The 18655-nt window shown below is 33.2% G+C and overlaps 1 protein-coding gene across 5 annotated transcripts; it reads left to right on the forward strand.

Annotated features, from left to right (window-relative positions):
• The first annotated feature begins 4201 nt into the window (after window positions 1-4201).
• On the forward strand, window positions 4202-18205 carry LOC106058876 (DNA-directed RNA polymerase III subunit RPC8-like). 5 transcript variants are annotated; one of them, XM_056020915.1, is made up of 9 exons: window positions 4202-4283; window positions 4781-4848; window positions 7846-8121; window positions 9499-9595; window positions 9818-9904; window positions 10464-10527; window positions 10647-10736; window positions 11633-11780; window positions 17932-18205. In XM_056020915.1, the coding sequence occupies exons 3-9, from the start codon at window positions 8011-8013 to the stop codon at window positions 17983-17985; spliced, it is 651 nt and encodes a 216-aa protein (XP_055876890.1). In that variant the 5' UTR covers window positions 4202-4283; window positions 4781-4848; window positions 7846-8010; the 3' UTR covers window positions 17986-18205. The 5 variants fall into 5 exon arrangements, with proteins under 5 accessions (XP_055876890.1, XP_055876888.1, XP_013071842.2 ...); XM_013216389.2 differs by having other exon boundaries at window positions 4231-4290; XM_056020914.1 differs by having other exon boundaries at window positions 4273-4318.
• Window positions 18206-18655: the final 450 nt, after the last annotated feature.

Below are 18655 nucleotides of genomic sequence, written 5' to 3' on the forward strand. Positions count from 1 at the left end.
TCTGTAATTCATCTAATTCTCTTTGTAAAATATCTGTGTCTTGTGTTGTTTTTATTGTTCTATATATTATGCAATCGTCTGCAAATAATCTGACTTTTGTTCCTGAACTAATGCAATTTGGTAAATCATTTATGTAAATTAAAAATAGTAGTGGACCCAAGACTGTACCTTGAGGTACACCTGAGTTTACTGTTATCGGTGTTGATTTAGAGCCATTTATTATTACAGTTTGTTCTCTCCCTATCAGAAAGTCTTTCATCCACTGATGCAGTGGACCATTAATGCCGAAATATTTTAATTTTTTAAGCAAACTATGGTGGTGAACTTTGTCAAAAGCCTTAGAAAAATCTAGTAAGATAGCATCTATTTGTTCACTATTATCTAAACCTTTTGAAAAATCATCAATTAGTCCTATTAGTTGTGTTTCACATGATCTATATTTCCTAAAGCCATGTTGGTATGGTGTGAGGACATTATGTTGGTCTAAGTGGTTTATGATGTTGCTACATATTATGTGTTCTAGGATTTTACATGTGATGCTGGTAAGTGATACTGGTCTGTAGTTCCCTGGGTCAGATTTTTCTCCTTTTTTAAATAGGGGGGTGACATTAGCTTCTTTCCAGTCCTTTGGTACTCTGCCCTGGTTAAGTGAAGCCTGAAAGAGTATTTTGAACACTGGGGCTAGCTCATTACTTAGTTCTTTGAGTAATCTAGCTGGAATACCATCAGGTCCAGAAGCTTTATTTGGTTTGGTGTTGGCTAATAGTTTTTGAATTCCATTTTCTTGTACTACTATATCTTCTATGTTGTCTACTTGGTTCAAATTCAGTAATATGTCTTTGTCTCCTGGGGCTGAGAATGCTGATGCAAAGTATTTGTTTAGAATGTTTGCTTTAGTTTCATTATCATTATGTATTATGTTATGTTCATCTTTTAATGGCGCTACGCCTGTTGTTTCCATTTTCTTAGACTTAATGTATGACCATAGGTTTTTGTTGTTATCTTTAGATATTACATTGTTTATGTATTCACTCTGCAGCTGTCTGCTTACTTTTTGGGTTAAGTGTTTAATTTTTATATACTTTTTGTAAACTCTTTCTGCATTAGTTTCTTTAAATTTTCTATAGAGGTTTTCCTTCTGTTTACAAAGCTTCTTTAGTCTATTATTAAACCAGCATTTATTTATTTTGTTTGATGTGTATTTAGTTGGTATATGATTTTCTATTATGCTTTTAAGATGGTTTTTAATGAAATTCCAGAGGTCATCGACTGGTTGGTTAATGTCTTTTTCTAATAAGAATGTTTGTTGAAAGTTTAGTGCAGCTTGGTGTAGTTGTGTTAGGTTACATTTATTCCAGAGTAAGATTTTTCTTTTGGGTTTTGTATTGGCTACTGCTTTTATCTGACTGTGTATTTTTATGATCTCATGGTCTGATAGACCAGGGATAATTTCATAATCAACTACTAATCCAGGTCTGTTGGTTAAGAAGAGATCTAATGTGTTGTTTAATCTAGTTGGCTTTTTAATGATTTGATCTAAACTTAGGTTGTGTAAAGTTTCTATGAAAAGCTCATTTATGTCCTTAAGGTTTTGGTGTTTATCTATGGTTAGTGTTTTCCAATTTATATCAGGTAGGTTGAAATCACCCATAATCCAAAAAAACTGCATTTTTATTTGTCTCTTTAAGTGTAGTAATCTGATTACATAGTTCCTGCATGTATTCTAAACTAGAATTTGGTGGTCTGTAAATGCTGCCTATTATTAGGGATGTTGAGGTGGTATTAATTTTACAAAATGTTGATTCTACATTTTTTGAGTTAGGTAAGGTATGTAATTGCTCTAATTATTTTGTTAAGGGACAATCTTTTATTCCTCAAGTTAAAAAAATTTTAGTAAAAAAAAATGGCCTTTGTTCAGTGTCCTATCTCCATGAAGCTGGTATGCAGTTCACGCGATAATATGAAAAACTATTTATTAATTGTTGTTTTAAATTATGTCCAACTTATATGCATAGGCCTACTAAATACATTTTTTCTCTTAAAAAAAAGTAAACATTTTTTTGTGTAAATGTAGTAGTTAGTATAACAGAACTTATTGAACTTAGCAATACAAATGTAAAAAATATTTTTTTTGACAAAAAATCTAAAACCATTTGCATAAATGTGTTAAAAATATGGTCAGTGTCCATTTTCCGTACTTAGGAGCCTCCAATGTGAAATGTTGCACAATTAGGCCCATTTCTTTTCCCTGACAAAACAGGAATCAATAAAAAAAAAAAGTAACCAATTAGTTTATTAACTTTGGTAATTAATTATTTTGTTTGGTATCGAACAAGTGAAAGAAATTGTACTTGACTGATGTGGTGGTATAAGCTGAGTCCCTTTTATAGGTCGCCGCTTTAAAATTTGAAACAAACAATAGATAATTATAAAACCATTTATTTTCATGTGGTTAGTATGTCGCTTGAAAAGGCTTTAGTTCAAATTCAGGTCGTTTCCGTAATTTGTTTTAAATAAAATAACATGCATTAAAAAGCGATTACGGTAACATTCATACAGATATCTGTACAGATTACTTCATTCTTTCTCCTCATACTTTTTCCCAACTGGTCCAGACTTGTGCTATTGAGAAATTTTAAAGCATGGAATAGCGCTAAACAACAACAACAACAAAAAAAAAACAGTTTATAAAAATATTTCTAATCGCACTGTTTATTTTTGTTAGTCTAGAATAGTCTAGATCTATTACAAATTTAATTACATTACTAATCAAAAGTAATTGATACAACTAGGCTTAATTTATATAATCCTTGTTTTTTAAAAATATATTTTATATATTTTCTTGTTAGTATAGTCCCGCCTGTTTTTACAAAGCTTATATCAACTCACTCTGTCTGTCTATGTAGCCTATCTGACAGTCTGTTTGGCTGGTTACAAGTTTGTAGGCCTATTTCTCCTACACCCATTCTCCGATCAAGTTCAAATTTGTTCAATTAAAAAAAAAACAATTATATTTGGTGATAATTAATTATTTTGTTTAATATCGAAAAAGGGAAATTACTTCTATATAATTGAGAGATAGTTTTAAGGCCGGAGTTCTTTCCTATAGGTATATATAAGCTTTGTTTTTTAAATACCTACTTTTTTCATATTTTGCTTGTTTAGCATTCTATTAGGCCTAATAGTGAATAGTTGTAAAAATAGTGTCTATTTATATATATAAACATAGTAATTAAACGGTTTGTTTCAGAAAACATTTTTAAAAAGTAGACGTTGGACCAGATCTAAAATATGATATCGGTCCTCAATATCTTTTTCAGTTTTTGCGATCTAAACGGGACAGACGGCCGGACAGAAATAAAAATTACACAAAACTAATAGCTGCTTTTCCCATTTTGTGGGCTGTTAAAAATACCAATTGCGTTCATTATTTGCAAGCTTATTTAAAGACATTGCGAGCAGAAAGAGATAATATTTTGTTTTAAATAGCCTACTTATCTCTCTGTGTCACAATAAATTAGCCTACAAACCAGAGTTCAAACTGTCTCGTGCACAAGCTTGAGATCACTTTGTATCAGTTTTATGTCTACTAGTGAAATATTAAAATTACTTAAAAGCTTATATTCGAGTTAACACAATCAGGTAATAACTTTTTAATATATCTAGACTAACAATAATAAATTTATGCGATTGGAAATATTTTATTAATTGTTTGCATTCTGCTCAAATTTCATGCTTTTATAATGTTCAGTGTGCGCGCGCTATCATCCAATTACTTTTGTGGACCATGCAGTTTGAGGGGGGGGGGGGAAATATCTGGGAGAAGGTTTCCGTGCTTCCTTTTCAAAAGGTATTTAAAAATAGTGCATAATTTTAAGTTTCCAAAATGTGTATTGATTTTAATACATCGAGACTAACAATAATATAATAATTTGTGCGATTGGAAATTGTTTTTATTTTGCGCTACTTATATGCTATGGTCTAATCATTTTTGTGAACCAGTAATTCGAAGACTAGATCTTGGTCGTCAACTTGCGCCACGCTATTTATTACATATAGTATGATGAGTATGATATAGTTCTAAATCTACATTCTTATCATTCTACAATATATTGCATTAATTTTTAATAACGTAAAAATTTAGGAATGGAAATTAACAAGAAAAAAAATCCAATTTTTTAAATGTAACTAATGTTATTTAAAAACTCAAATCTACGTTGCTGTCAACTAATTTACAGATCTAAGTCTAGAGTCGAGAGCCACACGATAGTACATTGTCACATGTAATTTGTAAATAAAACAGCTGGCCGAACTTCTAGTATCTATTTCTAGATTAATATTTACGCTGAAAATGTATTGCTTATAATAAAAAAAAAAAAAACACAGAAATTTCATATAAGTTTAAGTAGGCCTACCTGTAGTACTGGACTTAGTCTTAGAGTAGACTAAATAAAGACTTAGAATCTAGACCTACACTCGACACTACACCTAGTCCACCTAGAGTAGATCTAGCTAGAGAGAGTAGAAAAAATAGAATCTAGCACTAGATTTCTAGATTACCTAGAATTTAGAAAGTAGAATTTTATTAATTTTGAATGTCCTACTAGATTACTAGAGATAGATTATAAATTATAGTTTAAATTATGGATCTAGAATCTAGGTAGATCTATAATCTATAGTATATTCTATATAGATTCTAGATTTTAAGATTTAATTAAGGCTAGATTATTATTAGATCTAGATCTAAAAATCTAATTATTTATTATTTTATAATTTATAGTTACAGTTGTGTTGTTTAGGCCTAGGGCGCCTAGGCTAGTAGTAGTAGATTCACTAAACTAAGATTCAGTAAGTATTAGAATATAATAATTAGATCTAGTAATTTCTAGTTTATAAATTATAATCCTAATCAGGCTAACGATAGTATGATAGACTAGAATTAGAAGAAATAAATTATAAAAGTAGAGATAGATCATAAATCATTAGCATTATTAATGATTAGATTATCATTTGTCATTAGATTAGATTAATAGATCTAGTTTATAAATTATAATCCTAATGATAGTATGATAGACTAGAATTAGAAGAAATAAATTATAAAAGTAGAGATAGATCATAAATCATTAGCATTAGATTTCATTAGATTTAAAGATTATCATTCATCATTAGATTTTAGATGATTAAATTGATAAAGTAAAAGATCTATATTAGTAGATTCAAAGATTCTAGATCTAGCTATTTCATCTACTGATTATTCTAGATCTAGTAGAATATTTGAATATATAAAAGTTATTAAAATAATATTATTAGTAATTAATAATCAGTATCAATCACAGGTAAAATGTTTGATGACACTAGTTGAGTTAGTCACAGTTAGTTTGAATTATATGTTTAAATATAATATATCATGTGATTACTAATAATATCATAATGATAGTCATAATCATAGACACACATATTGCAAAGTATTAATCATAATTCATTGATTATTGATTGAATGTCATTACATTTACACTAGATCTAGAATTCTAGATGTATTAACCTTTTGAACCCGCCAGCCCGATTTATCGGTCTGCGCGTAAGAAATCCATGCCCCGCCAGACCAATATATCTGTCTCACACTATTCGACTTATGGTAAATGACAGTAATGGCTGCGTCCATGAGTGTTTTTTTTTTTTTTAAGTATTAGAGTGATTTGCAAAATGAAAAGACAGTCTCTTGATTCAGGTAATCGTAACGCAAAAAGATTAACTCTGCATGAAGCAGTGAACTATATCCTCAATGATTCTGAGGATGATGAACTAGATCTAGAAAATGATTACAATGATAGTGAAATGGAGATTGACTCCGATGATCAACTAGATCTAGACGAAATCAGTACAGTAAATGAAGACACTAGATCTGCATCATCTACACCTGTACCAACACCAGGTCCATCGAAGGAAAGTGGATGTGGAAAGGGGCGTTGCCCCCAAAATGTTTCTTCTACTTCTAAATTTGATTCTGGCTGGTCAGAATTGAACACATTTATCACTCAGCCTAGATCTAGTAATAGAACATTCACAGAAATAGGTGGTGCTAAAAACATGCCTAGGCATATTTCAGCTCAAAGCACAGCTATTGATTTTCTAGACCTGTTTCTAGATGACAATTTTTGGAAAACATTTTGTGAGGAAACAAACATACGTGCTTCTCAGGTAAAACAACAAAAGCCAAACAGTTATTATGCTAAAGACTTCATCCCACTGTCCCAGAGCTCAAGGCTTTTTTTTTTATTGCGACTTCAAATGGAGCAGTGCATAAAACCCAGACTACTGGGCTAGTTCCAGCAAATCATTCGTGACTGAAACGCCTGGTTTCTGTAGTGTCATGCAGAGAGATCGCTTTCTGTCTACTGTAGATAAAACAGACAAAATCTACAAAGTTAGACCAATGCTGGACATGCTGCTTACAAAATGTCAGCACTTTTATTCACCATCCCAGTGTCTCAGCTTGGACGAAGGAATGATTCCTTGCAAAGGCAGACTTTCTATCAAGCAGTACATAAAATCAAAACCCATCAAATGGGGAATCAAAGCCTATATGGCTTGTGACTCAAACAACTTGGAAATTTACACCGGCAAAACTGACAATGTCATTCCAGAGCTTGGTGTCGTTGGCAGCGTTGTTGTACGACTTTTAGCAACAGGCTACTTGACAAATAAAAACCATATGGTATATATGGACAGGTTCTACAACAGTGTCACACTGTTTGACACTTTATTCAATGTTTATGGAACATTTGCTGTTGGAACTGCTATGACAAATAGAAAATTTAACCCCAAAGAACTGACTGACAAAGTTGTACGACTTTTAGCAACAGGCTACTTGACAAATAAAAACCATATTGTATATATATGGACAGGTTCTACAACAGTGTCACACTGTTTGACACTTTATTCAATGTTTATGGAACATTTGCTGTTGGAACTGCTATGACAAATAGAAAATTTAACCCCAAAGAAAAAAGCAAAAAAGGCTCTACTCCCTGCTGACACACATGTGAGACTATAAAATGTTGGGTTTACACCATCCTCAATTGTCCCCAACAGCTACTGGAAATAATTGATGTGTAGTTTGTGCTTACAAATTCAATAAACATGTAAAGCAGTTTCCAGACATGGATTATAGTAGCAGGCCTGTCAAGAAAATCAAAACTAAATTTTGGTGCAAACTTTGCCAAATGTACTTGTGTATAAAGGAGGGGTCTATATGCTGGGAAGACTGGCATACCAAGAAAGAATATTGGAGATAAACATGACATTCTAATATAATTTTTCTCAAAATAAAATATTTCTTTTTAAATTTTTAATACCAGTAGTTTGTTTTTGTGCATGTTTGTGTTAAGTGTAATTTTTCCTCTGGAGCCTAGGGGAACAGGAAAATAAGGGCAGGGAACTGAGGGTTCAAAGGGTTAATCAATTGTATTAGTGTAACTGTGTCTGTATAGACTGTACTACAGTCTGTAGACACTGTAACTGTAGTCATTGTAGCAGTGAATGCTGCTAATGTTAAAATGGAATAGATAGAATTAGAATAATTATAGATCTAGAATTCTAGATTTCTCTAGATCTATTTATATAATCTATATTAATAATATGATCATCTAATGTACTACATAAAATAAAATACTGTGATGACGGGCTTATTTTAATTGTAGGTCTCTAGATCTATTTCTTTGCATATAAAATTATATATGATATAAATTTAAGAATTCTTGTTAAAAATACATATTTAAAATATCATATTTTTTTGTTTTTGACAAATATTTTTTAAAATAATAATTTGTACATCTAATGTTGTAGAAACCTTTATCTTTCACTGCTGACAAGATGATACCTAGAAAGATCTAGACTTGATCTAGTATGATCTACACATCTACACTGTTTCACTATTTGTGTTTTGCTCACATCACTTTGGAAAAGACATACAAATAATCTAAGACTTAAAATTAAAATACTCTGTGAACAATGTTTGTTTTAGTGCAGATGAAAGATACTGTCCGAATAGCACCTCATTTATTTCATCTTGATACTATGGATGCTATTCGGGAAGCTCTAAACAAAAAATTTGCCAATAAGGTAAGAACTTTTTTTTCTTCGTTTCTATTATTAGACTTCTACAAAATATTAGTTTGACGTAGAGATACAGTTGAATGGCCAAAAATTAGACTTCGACTCATTAAAATACCTAGAGCCAAATAAAACAAAGAATGAAGATCAATAAAAGAGATAAAAACCCATTTAAGCTTGTCATCCACTGTCATGATCAAACTGGAAAATCTGGTTGATAACATGAGCTTCCAAGTAAAATTAAAGCTATTCAAATTATTCCTTGCTAGTGGCGGTCTCTATACTACCATATGATTGTGAAAGTTGGAAATTGAAGACAGAGTCTAAAAAAAAATTCAATCCTTTGAGAGTAAAAGCTACAGAAAAATGCTAAGTATCAAGTACCACGAAAAGAAGACAGACATGTAGTTTTACTAGACAACTTTCTGGATGTCAAAAAGGAGAAACTCCTCAATACCGGGAATAGACGAAAGCAGAGCTGGTTCAGTCATATTGTAAGACTCACTATCAAAAGTCATTTTAAGGTACAGTGGAGGGAACATAAAGAAAGGGTCATTCATAGAAAAGTTGGCTGGACAATGTAAAAGAATGGACATACCTCTCTCTTGGCTAATAACAGCAGCTGGCTGGGAAAAGTGGAGGGGTTTGGTTAAAAACACAAACTGTCACAGCACGCCTACGACAAAAGTCAAGGGACAGAAAATGATGATGATATTATCAGACTACACAGTAACAAAAGAATAGCCAGCGTTTTGTATTTTAAATCTAGTACAGATCTAAATCATTTAGAAATATTATTCATTTGGAGTTGTCAATGAATTTGACTTGAATATATGGAATAAAATACTATAAATTGAACAACTTTTTTTTAGGGTTATGTGACAAGTTAGTTGTGAAAATGTCAGATGGAAAAATATTTCTTTTATTATTATTTTATATTTACCTTTATATAAATTTAATGCCTTGTATATAACTTCTTAAGCTCTCGTCTGAACCTTTTATTTATTTATTTTTTTTTACAAAAATATCGATAGTGTGAGGATTACATTTTTTTGTTCAGTTTTTCAGTAGTTGGACATTGTACATAGTGTTGTAAGTTATTCAGTGCATATTTAACATTGACTGAGGCTTTTCACTATAAGTTTCTTCATGAAACTGCTCCACTAATGGAAATATTACACAAACATACAGTACGGCAACCTCACTTGGAGCTATTGTCTTCCATTATAATTTAAGATCATTAGAAGAGGTTGCCAGTCTTGAGCGGAGATGGTTGAGCAGTGAAGAGTTCCTTAACTATTCTTGGTTAGCACTTAAAACTCTCAAGAAAAAAAATTGGTAATGCATATAAGTGTGTAACATCATCTCTTATGTCTATCTTTACAGGTTGTGTACAAGGTGGGGCTATGCATAGCTCTTTGGGATGTAGAGAAAGTTGAAGATAGTTTTATATTTCCAGGAGATGGAGCTACTCATACTATAGGTACTTGGAAATTTCCTGTTTTTTTTCCTCTTCTGTAGTCTATTTACTTGTTGAAAGTTTATGTTTAATTTTAAGATTTTTATCATTTAATTCTTCATTAAGCTTTTATGTATAAAAAAAAATACCAGAAAAATATATGTCTATAAATTAAAAAATCATATAAATTATTTTTTTAAAATTTCAATAATAATGACAATCATACTCTATTTTTTCAATCTGAAGTACATTTTAGGTTTGTTGTATTTCGTCCATTTGTTGATGAGATTCTTATTGGCAGAATCAAAAGTTGCAGTAAAGATGGTGTGCATAGTATGTACATTTAATTATTTGAACTTTCTTTGTACATTTAATAACAACAATCTTAAATCATTCTCATTGAGTCTTTTAAAGTGTATTCTAGGTGTATTAAAATCAATTATGACTGAGGACCATACAAAATTTAGCTGGGCTGTTGCTTTTAAGAATTTTCACTGTAACATATAAACAATAAAGGGGTTAAATTAGTATTCACATTTTTGTTACAAGCTAGTGCCCTGGACTACACATAAACACAAACATGCAAAAGAAGAAGAGTTAAAAACAAAATATGCCTTGTCATTTGGCATGCACTTTGGACTCATTCTAATCAATCCCGCCGCCATCCTGCGGGAGTTTTGAACTATGATGTAAATATCTTAAACACTGAAGGAACATCAGAAACATGTACAAAACAGTTGTGTGTGAAATTCACAGGGCCATTTTTGTACTAACCCATCTGTTGGTTTTGTTTTTTTTTGTATCTTTTTATACCATTAAATTGTGTGTATCTTACATTTATGTATATATATTTTTTTTCTTTTTATTCTTTTATTTTCTTTTTATTCCACAGTCACAATGGGTTTTTTTGATGACATCATCATCCCTTCAGATTCACTACAACATCCGTCCAAATTGTATCCTTTTGTAGCTAGACTTTTTAATGTATGCATTTTTCTAGGAACATGAATTATAGATGTAAATAAATGTTGAGGTCCAATGCTTTGGATTGAGTTTATCCTTAACATGAGTGTAGTAATGAACAAGAACAGTTGTGGAGCTGGGAGTATGAAGCACCTGAAGAGGGTAAAGTGGATCTCCCTATGGAGATTGGTGGAGATATACGGTAAAATCCATAGCTGCTCTAAAATAGATTCAGACAGCTTTTTAAGGTTTCTTAGAATTGTTATTGACATTGTTATTGTAGATTCTCATTTTAAAAAAAAACAGCACTTTATCTTAGTCTTTCAAGTAGAATTTAACAGTAGCAGGAAATAAAATGCCTTCAACAATATTTATTTCTGAAATGAATCATTTACCTACTAAAAATTGCAATAGGTATTAAGAAACATATTTGTTTTATTTGTGAATATGCTGAAAAAAAAAAGGTAAAAGCTTCTGCCCAACATGATAAATATATGAACATAAGAAAGAAAAAACAATTCTTATAAAATAAGTAACAACTTTATATATATATAAACATATAAGTAAATTCACTATTTATGTAATTTCTCAAAAGAATTATGCCACTGCAGCTTCCAAACATTTTAAAGCTTTGAACAACTTCAAATATTTCTGCTACAAAAAATATGACTCCTATTACCTAAGATCATATAATTACATTTACCTTAACGTCCCCTCTCACATTAGTGCTGGATGGTTCTTTGATCTTTAGTAACATGTATATTGATTACAGTTACAGTGAGAACTAGAGGATTTGTTTATGTTAGAAGAAATAAAATCTGATCTTAAGTAAAATTTAAGTTGACAAATCATTAGATTATGCAGGTGTTATGAAAATTATATTCTGTATCGGTTGTCATTCTTATGTTTACATGTGCTTGTAACTCGTCCGTGAGAATGTGTTCACGAAATGTGTGTTGTGTAGTCATTCAGTGTATTAAAGCCATACTATACAGACATGGTTCTCGACTCTCTTATCTTTATGTTCATAACAGCAGGCATTTACTTAATTTTTATAATCATGTAGTTCTTAAGTTTATGATTTGCAATTTTATTTAGATTTCGAGTTGTTGATGAGACATTTGTTGATACCACACCTTCCAGTCCTGAAGACATAAAACCCATGGCACCCCCTGCAACTGCTGTGTCAGGAACTTCACTGCCTATAACAGATCCTGCTACTAAGAAAGCACCTTATACCCTTTCAGTAGGTTTCATTTTGTGAATTTTTTCAATCACTAAACTTCTTACAGAGTGATCAGGTATAAGCAACATTTGAATTTAGTTAGTTAGATCCAACACTCGTGAATTTCAACAGAATCTAAATTAATAGCTTATTATGGTTCTCTGAATATTTTTTTTTGTATAAAAACAATTAGTTGAAAGCACATCCTGTGATTGATAGAAGGAATTTTACTGAAACCTCATCTTCTTCTAAACTGCAATGCAAATGCAGTGGAATAACCCTATGTTAAATATTTTTTTCTGAGGTCTTAATATTTTTTTCTTTTATTGTGTTTGTTAATAGTGCTGGACTCTATTGGCAGAAATTAGCCTACTTTACTATTTTTTTTTAAAGTCGTGCTAGCTTATTTAATTTTGAATTGGGCTGGCAAGAGTATCCAGATTTTGTTGGGCTAGCTAGATTTAGTTGCCTTCATGATGATACTTAGTACAATAGTTTTATTCTTAATTTTTGTCTTAGAATTGTACACTAGGCACAGCTTTAAACCTCTTTACTTTAGGTGATCACATTCTACAAAGCTAAATCTTTATTAGAAATTGCTTGTTCTGATCAGTATGTTCATATATTTTATAGATAACAGATCATGTCTTTTAAAATCTCAGCTATTTCAAAATGACTTCATTTCTCTTTATTTTTTTCTTGTGTGAAATTATGTGTGATGACCAAATTAATATCCCTTGCATTTCTGTTGGCAAATAATTTCTTATGCAATGCCAAAACACTGGTCTATGACTTTCCATAGGACTACCACATTGTAAGCAATAGAAAGAGATCTTATTACTCTTAAAAATATTAAATTGATTTAATAATTTTTTTTTTCAAAATAATCTTTGTGTAATCATGAGTTATTCTCCTTGTAATAAATAAAATTTCCTCTTTTCCACCCTCTTTTTCTTCAATGAAATTTTCACCATAAAAAAGTGTTAACATGGTCCAGAGACTTACTTCAATGGATATTCTGCTGTGAATTACACAAGGGCCAAAGAATTTGTTTCTTCTAGTGGCAGACTACCCATGAATATTGTCATTCCTCTACTCTATACCACCACTAAGCTAATCTATACTCATTGGTAACCAAGATTTCTTTTTTGACTGTCAGCACTTTTTCAGTAGACCACTGAAGAATGTGCCTGTCTGTAAGGTTACTATATATATTGTTACAAATGAACAGTGATAGGTAGAGGTCAACGTATGACCCCGGCGAGATGACACAGCAGCTAGTGTTCCCTGGAATCTACATGTACAAACAAAGACAGGATGTGACGTGTCCACACGTGTTGTTCCAGGGGACGAACAGATCTAAGTAGGGGGACAGTTACTAATGAACAGTGACAGATAAAGGTCACTACGTGTGACCCCGACTTGATGACACTGCAGCGAGTGTTTTCTGGAATCTACGTGTATAAATAAAGACAGGATGTGACGTTTCCTGACATGTTATTCCAGAGAATACTAGGAGTGTTTGTGCAACTTTGGAGAAGCGATTAGGGACTCTATATAAGCCAGAAAGTTAATGTGAAAGTGAGTGGTATGGAGTCGTGAGTGAGCCGTTACAGTCGATACAGACTATGTAAGACGTGTGCGGCTCTGTGGAAGAGAAATGTGTACGACTCGATGCAAGTTAACTAGGGTAGAGTTAAGTGGAGTGGACTACTGTCGTTAAAGTCTATACAGCGAACTACAGTGGACTTGAGCCGTTACAGTCGATACAGTCGATGTAAGATGTGTGCGGCTCTGATTCGGTAGACTTGAGTACGACTTGGTTCAGCTTTGGGAGACCTGGAGCGACACTGGGAAGTGTGTCGTTGGTCTGTTCTGTGGAATACGGCTCGAGGAAAGTTGAGAAGGGATGAATTGCAACGAAGTGAAGAGATGAATTGCAACGAAGTATAGCTAACTGTAAACTGACAGATATTGTACAGTCTTCTACGCTACATGTTACAGTAACGAATTGTTAGAGTTAATAGTCATTAAAGTTATATGAAACTGAAAGTTTAGTCGTCAAGTTCTTTGCTGTGTTTTTATTTGTGTGCCAACTAATACATCTAGCCAGAAAATTCAGAAATACGTAACAACTGGTGTCAGAAGTGGGATCTTTCTGGCTAGAATGAGTTCCATCAAACTTCTTATTGAACTTGACATGAAAGAACTTAGACAAGAGCTTCGAGAAAGAGGTCTACAGCTTAACGGAAATAAGGAAACGCTAACAGCACGTCTCAGACAAGCCCTGTTGGAGGAAGATGAGAATCCGGACACTTGTCAATTTGAAATCAAACCTAATATGACGGAGCTCCTGAGAACTTTGCAATACAAAATGAACTCGGTAAAAGAGAGCATTAAGGAGATAGAATCAGAAGTCAACACCAGATTTTCTTCATTTAACCAGTTGATCGAAGCAATGAATGAGAATGAACAACTAGTTACCACGCCCAAGAAGACAGAAGAACAAACAGATACGATAAAAGATCAAACTAGAATCATGATTAACGAGCTGCTGAACACCCAACAGTATCAGATTGAGTCGACAGATGAAAGAGCTACACCATTGATGAACAGCGAACAATTGTCCAACCAAGTATGTGGCGATACAGACAATTACGATAGGGATGCTGGTGATGGTTGTGCTGTCTGTGACTGTGATAGCAAACCAAACGAATGTGGCCCACAAGAAATGAAAAGAGACGGTAGCTGTTACTATTTCAACGAAAAGCAGAATGAGATCGCTGAAGAAACAATAGAAGAGACCTATAGTTTGACCGAAGCTTTAGCTACAGATAAACCTGATATGAGTACCTCAACTAGCCAAACAGATCAAGACAACGTTGGGTCTGCGTCCAAGCCTGTTGCTGTGGGCCTTAAAGACTTCTTTCTATCTGCCATTGTCTACGAGAGGAACTCGAAGCTGGATTATTGCACCCATGCGTTTGACAAGAACTGTACGTACGTAGCTATGCAAGAAGACTGTGAATGCCAAGAAATACACCAACAAGCTCTAGACTTAACAGAAGCTTGTACAGCTATCAAGGTAGGCGTGAGAAGCCCTGGTGATAGTCAAGGAATTACAATAGAAACTGATGCTGAAGTTGATGGACCTTTGCACGTTGAATGTTATCAACCTGCCCCACAGTCGAGTCCTCCAGACTCGGATGAAGGTGATGACGTGTTTGACAACTTGCCTTCAAGTGGACTTGCAGCTCATTCGCAAAGCACCCATCGAAGAATAATGCTGAAACAACTTGTTAGATCAACCGTCTTGATGACTACAGCTATGAAATGCAATGCCTTCCTATGTGCTAAGTGGCTGCCATCAGCATTGATCGACAAGAAAGCAAGACAACGACAACGACATCAACGCAACCAAAGAAATATCAAATTGAGGAGGCGGAGAAAGCGACATATGCAGAGTGCAACGTGGATGGCTCCAACAAGATCAAGATACAAACCCACCCCTTCTCCCACTGATAGACCCCCACCTGCATTTATGAAACTCCATAGCCCATGTTGTTAGAAAACAAGCCCACCACTTCTCCCACTGATAGACCCCCACCTGCACTAACGAAACTCCACAGCCCATGTTTTTAGAAAGATTCTGTCCGAAACCATAAACCAAAGAAGAAAGCCTTACGAATCAGTTGAAAGTGTGAAGCCACTAAAGAATAATCTAAGAACATTCCTCATGAGAATAGGTTGATGAAGTATAACAGAGGTTTTAGAAGAACGCTAATTAAGTCAGAAGCAAGAAGGACAGAAAAGAAGTAGTTTAAGATGTCAGAACTGTAGTGAGTAACCATCTGTGACAGAACTGTACAAGAAGATCAACCCAACATCGTACAAACCCAAGTCAGTTGCTGTTGTTAATAAGAAGAGCATGTGAATATTGCTGTACTGTGATAAACATAGTTATCTCTGAAGAAGATCTGTAAAAAGATGCTTGAAAATGTAAAACTCAGCCAGTGAAGCACGAACTCGTTAGAATGCTGATGAATTTTCTCGACAAGAGTGCCCAATGTCGTCATCTGAAGGTCGATGTTTCCATACCAAGATTGATGAAAACATTTGTGAGGAACTGCTGAAAAATGAGGATTTGGCTCCCATTCTTCTATGGAAAGAAAATGGACAACTGCCAGATTGAAAGAACATCTCTGAGAAGGGGGCAACCACCAAAGCTTCCTACTTGATCGTCGATCGATTTCATCAGTATCGTGATGAAGTAGAATCTGTTCGGGACGAACAGATCTAAGAAGGGGGCAGTGTTACAAATGAACAGTGATAGGTAGAGGTCAACGTATGACCCCGGCGAGATGACACAGCAGCTAGTGTTCCCTGGAATCTACATGTACAAACAAAGACAGGATGTGACGTGTCCACACGTGTTGTTCCAGGGGACGAACAGATCTAAGTAGGGGGACAGTTACTAATGAACAGTGACAGATAAAGGTCACTACGTGTGACCCCGACTTGATGACACTGCAGCGAGTGTTTTCTGGAATCTACGTGTATAAATAAAGACAGGATGTGACGTTTCCTGACATGTTATTCCAGAGAATACTAGGAGTGTTTGTGCAACTTTGGAGAAGCGATTAGGGACTCTATATAAGCCAGAAAGTTAATGTGAAAGTGAGTGGTATGGAGTCGTGAGTGAGCCGTTACAGTCGATACAGACTATGTAAGACGTGTGCGGCTCTGTGGAAGAGAAATGTGTACGACTCGATGCAAGTTAACTAGGGTAGAGTTAAGTGGAGTGGACTACTGTCGTTAAAGTCTATACAGCGAACTACAGTGGACTTGAGCCGTTACAGTCGATACAGTCGATGTAAGATGTGTGCGGCTCTGATTCGGTAGACTTGAGTACGACTTGGTTCAGCTTTGGGAGACCTGGAGCGACACTGGGAAGTGTGTCGTTGGTCTGTTCTGTGGAATACGGCTCGAGGAAAGTTGAGAAGGGATGAATTGCAACGAAGTGAAGAGATGAATTGCAACGAAGTATAGCTAACTGTAAACTGACAGATATTGTACAGTCTTCTACGCTACATGTTACAGTAACGAATTGTTAGAGTTAATAGTCATTAAAGTTATATGAAACTGAAAGTTTAGTCGTCAAGTTCTTTGCTGTGTTTTTATTTGTGTGCCAACTAATACATCTAGCCAGAAAATTCAGAAATACGTAACAATATTAATATAAAAGTATTCATTTTATTAGTTAGTTTATTCCTGTCAGTAATGTTTGCTAACATGTAATGTAATGAAACAACTGCATGAGTTATGATTAATACCATTATAAACTGGAAAAAATAAAAACAACATTTTTTTGTAATGATAAAAACAAACAATAATCAGTTATAATAACTATAGCCCACATACATAAATTATACTGTACATAAATCCTAACTAACTGTACAGCATTCAAATATCTGAAAAAAAAAAAGTTCTAAATATAATTTATTAATAATTAAAAAATACAATCTATTGATTAAACAGGATCACAGTCTACTTTCTTAGTTTCTACAAATAAGAACTAAGTTGATTGATTCAAATACTCAGTTGTAAAGTAATTTGTCCCCTGAAAACACATTTAGTGTCACATTCAATAATGAGTGACTTATTGTTTCCTGCTTGAATATGATGCAGGTTTAAAAGAAGATGCAGGAGCTTGGCGATAAAATGCAGCTAAAATAATCAGTTTCAACACAGTGTATAAGATGAATAGTCATTTTTCCTAATACAATGAAAAAAAGTTTGATGCATAGAAGATTGATTTTTGATGTTTTACAGTCGAATCCAGCTAATCACATTACTACTTAATCATACCAGTTGCTTATGTGGACTGAATCCTATTGTACAGAAGCATATCCTATTGATTCTAGTTTATCACCAGCAAATTATTAGGACCAAAATGATCATATCCTCGATGTGGTCTAATGAACCTGATGCTTAAATGATAAAACATTGCATCAATGTTATATAACAATAGAAATGTTATACTTTGTTTTATTTTCTATGTTTTCAAGTATTTTTAACTCTTTTTTTTTCTAGTTGTTAAAAAGATGAATAGAAATAAACAATAGTTTTCTTGGTCAGCCAAATACAAAATGCTTTTTTTCCTTTTCTGTAGGGCTCAATCAGTGAGATGGGACTAGGAATGGTGTCTTGGTGGAATGCTGGGTAATAATGAAGTCTGGTTTATCTCCCTGTCTAGTGTAAATAAACAGTAACAAAATGGTGTACATGTGAACAATGTTTGAATTGTATTTTGCTTGTGCTATTGTAAAGAGAAGTTTGATGAGATTGAAATTGAATGTAGAATATTTGCTGAAAATTGAATATTTCATGACTATTTTGTGATGAATAAAATTTATGTCATTAAAATGGTGAATTTACTTTAACAATTTTTTTTTACATTTAATTGTGTTGAGTGATTTAAATATTTCACTAAATATAATTGCCATATTAAATGTTTCAATTTATCATTGGAGAAATTCAATGACTAGAATTTTATCTTTAAAAGTAATAGTCTGTACCATGTTCTACTAATAAATGAACCTAAATAATCAGGCTAGAAAAGAAATTCTGTTTAAATGTTTTTAAAATCCATTGGCAAAAATAAGGTATTCCAAAATGAAATGGGATCATGGATTTATTGTTACTAGTAAATATTATCTAGTTTGTAATCTAAAGGGAACTCAATATTTTTACTGTCCAGGTTTAAGGCACATTGGCCGAGCTTTGGAAACTTGAAACTTCAAATAAACTACAATAGCGCCTTGTAAACACAAAGTTTATTTGTCAGCTGAATTGATGGGTCTACTATTTTTAACCTTGTTTTTTTTTTTTATATT

This window comes from Biomphalaria glabrata, chromosome 2 (assembly GCF_947242115.1).
Source record: "Biomphalaria glabrata chromosome 2, xgBioGlab47.1, whole genome shotgun sequence".
NCBI classification, from domain to species: Eukaryota; Metazoa; Mollusca; class Gastropoda; family Planorbidae; genus Biomphalaria; species Biomphalaria glabrata.